Genomic DNA, 6,314 nt, shown 5'->3' on the forward strand with positions numbered 1-6,314 from the left:
AATTCATGATATGTTTAACAAAAAAAATATACCAATTCATGTTAGTGATGACAAAGTGATCGAGGCAACATGCTTGTAGACAAAGACCAAGCATTCACCTGTTTTTACTTGGAAAGAGACCATAAGGCCGGTCACAGGGAACATAATTTGGCGCATAAGCAGAGGTTTCAAAATCTTACCCTCATATATTGAATATTCCTCCCGTGATATGATGGAATATGGAAATTGATACTTGTATAACGAAAGAAATGACTGCATAATTTTATCTTCATGCCACAATGAAGAACTAGCTTAAGTACTCTATCTATTTCCGCCTCGACCAACCAAACGCAACACAAAAGTTATATCATAGTTTACTTATTATTAAAATATCCGTAAAAGTATTTGTAGAACAATGGTTTTACAAAAATTATCTAATCACAAGCTGATTGAATTCTCCAACGCGTTAACACAAGGAGTCTCTAGTTCAGTTTTTAGCTCATAAAATTAAAATTGTTCTGCAAAATCTTGAACTCTGTTGATCCTATAATTATCATATGTACCCAGGGCCTTATAGTGAAATTAGCCAATCTCCTGTAGGGGACTTTTTATTAGACACTCAAGTATGTATAGACATTTCTGTAATCAAACTTCTTCTTATCATTTCTGAAGTATGGATTTAATTAGTTGGTAGAAAACCTACTAAGGATTAAACTTTCAATGCTTTGAAAAATGAAAACTCGACAAGCTCATTAACAAGAGACTGCAGCATACCAGATCTTGCACAAACCAAAAGAGTAGTTACAGGCTTACAGCTACATGCATGCATCCTTCACCGGAACAACAACACTCAAAAACAGATTGCAATTTAACAGTTTAAATATATTTCTGTCCAGTTATGCTTCTGCTTAACCATTCATAACTACCAAGGTAAGGAAGAGGCAATCAAGGATATAATTGTGCGCGAAACTTATTCATCTTATCCAAAATTTGTTCGTGCAACTGTGTTGCTTATAAATTCTCCGTTGCTGCTTTTTTGAAATAAGTTTGTTTTTTATTGTGTTGGACCACCCAAAAAAGATTGGTTCTAATGTGAGTTGCCTACCACATTTGATGTATTTCATGATTCTTCTTTTCCAGAATTTTAAAATACCTCTTCTTTTCTTAGTTCTCAACATATTAAGTACGTACAAGCTGATGCAGCCCTGTGAAGTACAACTGCACATAGGTTCTACTTCTACGTAGTAATCACCAATAACATTTGCAATAATATTCGTGGTACCCCTTCCAACGTAGATATGAAATATGTTCCCCCAGATCAAATCACGCAAATGACTAGTAATGAAGATGTTAATTTTCGAAGGTAAGAAATAAGACTAACCACAGGTTCAACCAAGACAGAACATGTAACAAATGAAAAACATGAGAAGTGATTTTCCTAAGTCTAACCAGAGTGCCATAACAAAGCTATGAAAGTTGTAACGAGGGCCGAAGATGGCAACATCTTGGAAACAGAAAGTGCATGTGTGGCTGCGTTTAAAGTTGAAACCGGAGACGGTGTTGGAGAATCCTCTGATTCAGGCTCCGGATACTGAGGAGGAGATGATGGAGGGGGAGATTGTGGGGGCAGAGGCATCACTTGAACCGCTAAACGCTGCCCGTTCTGACAATGCTCAGTATCACCACTTATGAAGTACAGAGGTCCAACATTATCAAGACTTATAGTTGTGTTACCATCGGTGAACACAGAAGATGGACTAGTTACATTGCAATGATAATACGCCCATTTATCCACCACCAGCACCGAATCATTTCTGTACTCAAAACCTGGTTTAACAAAAAAAGTGAAGTACTCGAAAAAACAATGAAATGAAATGGAAACATAGTTAACCATGGTACAAGCAAACTCACGAAGTAAATCTCCGACATGAAAGCGCTTTGTTGCAGCCCACAGAGTGTAAACTTCAGTGTGGTTTATATCGGGTTGTCGCCAACCATCTACATCACCGACTTTGAATTCCTCCACCGCGCTGACAGGAGAAACGATTGTGCCGATTACTATGACAAGAATTAGTACAATGAAGCAACAAAAGTTGAAACCAGCATGTGAACCATGAACAGAAGCCATTGTACCCGTGTAAAAGTTACAAGAGTTAAGATGATTTGTTAGTTTCACTATGTAGTTCCCACAAATTTCACAACCAACTTCTTTTTTGATATATATACTACAATTCATGCTGCTGAGAACGTGGGGACGTGGCTAGTTATTTTGCTGCCAGTTCTGTTCTGTGCCTATCTATCTGGTTAAGTGGGGTCCCGCTAATGGTAAAAATTTACTATCAGTTATAATTTTTTCAACTTCATAAATTTCACATGATCTCCAATTGTGCAGATTATATTACTAATTTTACTAGTTTAGCTAGTGTTAGCCCGGGGTATGCACACGGATGAAAAATGTAAAATTTCTAATTAATATTGTATAAATAATATAATATGAAATTAAAATTTTAAAAACAAAATTTTAGGTTATAAACTTTTAGCGTGTCCAATCAATATCTATACAATATTATAATAGATAAAATATTAAAAATTTGGTAATTGGTCGGTCGGTATTTATTGAAATTCTAGATACCCATATTTATTAATATAATATTAATATTGAAATCCACTTTTACATATCCCATTAAATTGGTTAATGTAAAAATATATGATACATTGTGGGTATAAAATTACTAATCCTCACCAAATTTAAGTACAACTCTAATTCTATCACACTTCTCATTATTGTTTAAATCGACAAATTTATATCCACTTACCTATAAAATTAAGTGTAATCACTAAAAATTATTAACATAGGTTGCTTGCTTAGATATAATTAAATCGCGTACAATATCTTATTTAAATACAGGTTATTTAATTTTAACTTAATTTCTACTTTTAACAAAATAATTTAACTTGAAATTAATATATTTGAAATATATGGTAGACATAAAAAATATCCAGAAAAATAAATATTAAAAATAACATGTGGATCATACGGGCTATTGAAACAGTGCAACACAAAATTAAAATCAAAAAATAATTCGTTGGTAGGTAAATGTCCTCGAAATAAAAATATAATAAACATTGTTCGACCCGTCTTAATCCAAATTATAATACTAATTATGGTTAAAATATAAATAAAACCCATGATATAGTTAGTTGGATTGTTACGTGTGTCTAAAACAGATTAATAAATATTATTGGCACGATTTAAAAAATATTATACTATTAAATTTGGCTAAAATAAAATTAAAATTTAAAGATAATTCGTTAGTTGATATAATGATATCGAGTTAAAATATAATTTATACTATATTATGATATACAAAACATTAAAAGTTTGGTCGGAGGGTCATTCTAATTTCAATTGATATCGAAGTAAACTTCCAAATTCAAATTCAAATTCAAATTCAAATTCATATCCTAACTCTATATTACTTTTATCGATATTAAGTCAACATTTTTTTAAAAATTAAAATTTTAATTCATACTGAGTTCAACTTCCTCTATCAATTTAAATTTTAACTAATATCAAAATATATATTATTGTAATCGATTTGTAAGTTAACCTCTTAAATATATGAAACATTAAAAGTATGGTTGGTTAGTTGATCGGTCGGTCATTCTAATTTCAATTGATATTGAAGTCAATTTCATGTACAAATTCAACTCAAATTCCTACCAAATTATATATTATTCTATCGATATAAAAGTCAACATCATCTTCCAATTTAAATTTCAGTTAATACTCAGATTAACTTTCTCAACCAATTTAAATTTTAATAAATATTGAACTCTATATTATTTTAATCGATATTTAAGTTAAACTCTAATATCAATTTAAATTTTAATTTATATCGAGATCTATATTATTCAAATTGATGTTGAATTCAACTTATTCTACTAATTAAATATTTTTTTTAATTAAATTCAAAAAATGATATTTACAATAAGAACCAATTTAATTATTATTATTTTAAACATCCAAACTAAATATAGTTAGTTGAATTTGGTTGATATAATGTGTTTCGAGCTAAAATAAAATAATAAATACTATTGATCCTGCTAATAAAAATATAATATTGAATCAGCCTAAAATAAAATAAATATAATGTTCATTCAGACTAAAATCAAATTATATAGTTGATTTAGACTAAAATTAAAATTGAAATCAAAATGGAATTCAACCAACTAAAATAAAATACTTCCGGGCTGAAACAAGATTATCATATTGATCCGAAATTAAAAAAATTATAATAATTTGATCGGTGTAATAAATTTTAAGTTACAATAAAATAATGTAAACTATTAATTCAAAGATAAAAAGAAGTTCATGACACAAAATGAAGATAAAAAGAAGTTTTGGATCATTTGTTTGCAAATGTTTACTTAGCATTTCTTAACAATTAAGAGTGTTTGAATTATTTTGTAAAATATCTTAACAATTATTATCTTCTCAATCGCTAAGAAACAAAAAAGTTGCTTAGTGATTAAGAAGTTGGGCCCGTGTCAAAACTTCCGTTTTACACCATACTGTTTTTACTTTATTATTTATATCAATATAAGACTGACCAGTTTAGTTTCTCAAGGATAATGTTACAAGTTTGCTAAAAAAATTTGTCATAAAGTGTTACGCTATATTTATATTTAAATATTAGTTTTTTCAAAAAAATAATTTTTAGCCAAAATAAAAAATATTTGATTTATTTATTATGAATTTAAATATTATAATTATAAAAAATTATTACTCTATTTAAATAATTTCTTAAATAACAAAATTTAATTATAAGTGAAAAAATAAGATTTCGTTCAGAAATTTTATTAAGTTTATGTACCAAGCAATATTATTCATTCAGAAATCTGATATTTTAATTATTCGAAAATTTTAGCGATTTAGGTTTTTTATTCAGATTTATCAAATGACCCCCATAATATCATATTAAATATAATTCTTATACTATTGATCTAAACTAACTTAACTTTATATTAAAAAAATTATATAATATTATAAAAAGTCCGTACATCGCACTGATTTTAGGCTAGTATCTCTAATTTGTGTTAACATTGTACTGTCCATTTAATTTACTGGGTCAATCCATTTTACTAATTGTACTATTTTATACCGATTTAACGTAGATATCCATACATATACACATGAGTCAACCTGTTTTCTACCCGGTTTATTATTAAGAATCATTGCTACACGATTTAATTGTAGAAGCATATTTGAATTTCAAATCATCAGTTATTTTTCACACAAACATGAAATCCAGTACATCAGTGCATTATTCTCGGTTGACTGATTTTAATATACAGGTTTTTGATTTTCTTTTTTTTTAATCGTAGGGAACTGTTAGTCCCAAAGTATCGTAGAGGGGGTTGAATACGATACTTTCAATCTTTTTCGATTCGTTATAAGTTCTTCGTTATAAGTACGAAATCAAAATAGACACAAAACAATACGGGGAATATATTATTTTATTTATATAAATCTTGAGGTTGCTACAATCTAATCAATGAATTTATTAGCTACAATAAATTCAGCAGCACAACTTTGTGTTTACAAGTTTAATAAATGAAGTCTTTAATGGAGCTCCCGTAAAAACACTTTTTGTTGGCTGAAAAAGATAATCAAATGAAAATTACATTCATTTGCTGCTTTGTAGTCTTCAAATTGATTAGGACATGTGGCATCTTTGTATCCACACATTTTCTTTTGAATTTGTTGCACTGATCTTTAATAAACACTCCAAGTGCTAACTGGCGACCAGAGGGGAAGTTGAGATGTTCCTAACTTGCGACCACTAGGTAAGAATCATGACTTAGAATATTTCTGAGTTGTGTAACTTGCGACCACAAGGTAAGGTGTATTGCCTTAGAATATTTTTGATCACCTTCTAAGTTGCGACCCCTAACCTGCGACCACAGTATAATGATCCTTGCCTTATAACATTTTTAATTACATTCTAAGTTGCGACCCCTAACCTGCGACCACGGTAATGATCCTTGCCTTAGAAATTTTCTTTACATGACAACCTGCGACCACAGAGTATTGTGGTTTTGCCTTAGAACATTTTCTTCACTTTATAACTTGAGACCACTAAGCTGCGACCACAGGGAATTGAGGTCTTGCCTTAGAACATTTCCTTCACATTACAACCTGCGACCACTAGGAAGAGATCTGACTTAGATTATTTTCATATCTCAACCTACGACCACAAGGTAATGTGGTTGCCTTAGGTTATTTTCCCTCTGTCTCCAATAGCTGAATCAACGAACTATTTCTTCTGTGT

At 29.9% G+C, this 6,314-nt stretch overlaps 1 protein-coding gene across 1 annotated transcript; it reads right to left on the minus strand.

Annotated features, from left to right (window-relative positions):
• Positions 1-1,311: 1,311 nt before the first annotated feature.
• On the minus strand, positions 1,312-2,173 carry LOC141661486 (early nodulin-like protein 7). The gene is made up of 2 exons (XM_074468501.1): positions 1,891-2,173; positions 1,312-1,806 (listed from the first exon to the last, which is right to left on the minus strand). Exons 1-2 carry the CDS (start codon positions 2,105-2,107, stop codon positions 1,424-1,426), a joined length of 600 nt encoding a protein of 199 aa, XP_074324602.1. The 5' UTR covers positions 2,108-2,173; the 3' UTR covers positions 1,312-1,423.
• Between the last annotated feature and the right edge of the window lie 4,141 nt (positions 2,174-6,314).

This window comes from Apium graveolens, chromosome 5, assembly GCF_009905375.1.
Source record: "Apium graveolens cultivar Ventura chromosome 5, ASM990537v1, whole genome shotgun sequence".
In the NCBI taxonomy this organism is placed as follows: domain Eukaryota; kingdom Viridiplantae; phylum Streptophyta; class Magnoliopsida; order Apiales; family Apiaceae; genus Apium; species Apium graveolens.

Excerpts from the sequence above, each read along its gene's own strand:
- LOC141661486 (XM_074468501.1), bottom strand. The coding sequence starts at position 2,107 with ATGGCTTCTGTTCATGGTTCACATGCTGGTTTCAACTTTTGTTGCTTC. Across the intron at positions 1,807-1,890 it reads TCATGTCGGAGATTTACTTC|GTTTTGAGTACAGAAATGAT; the intron begins GTGAGTTTGCTT and ends TTGTTAAACCAG.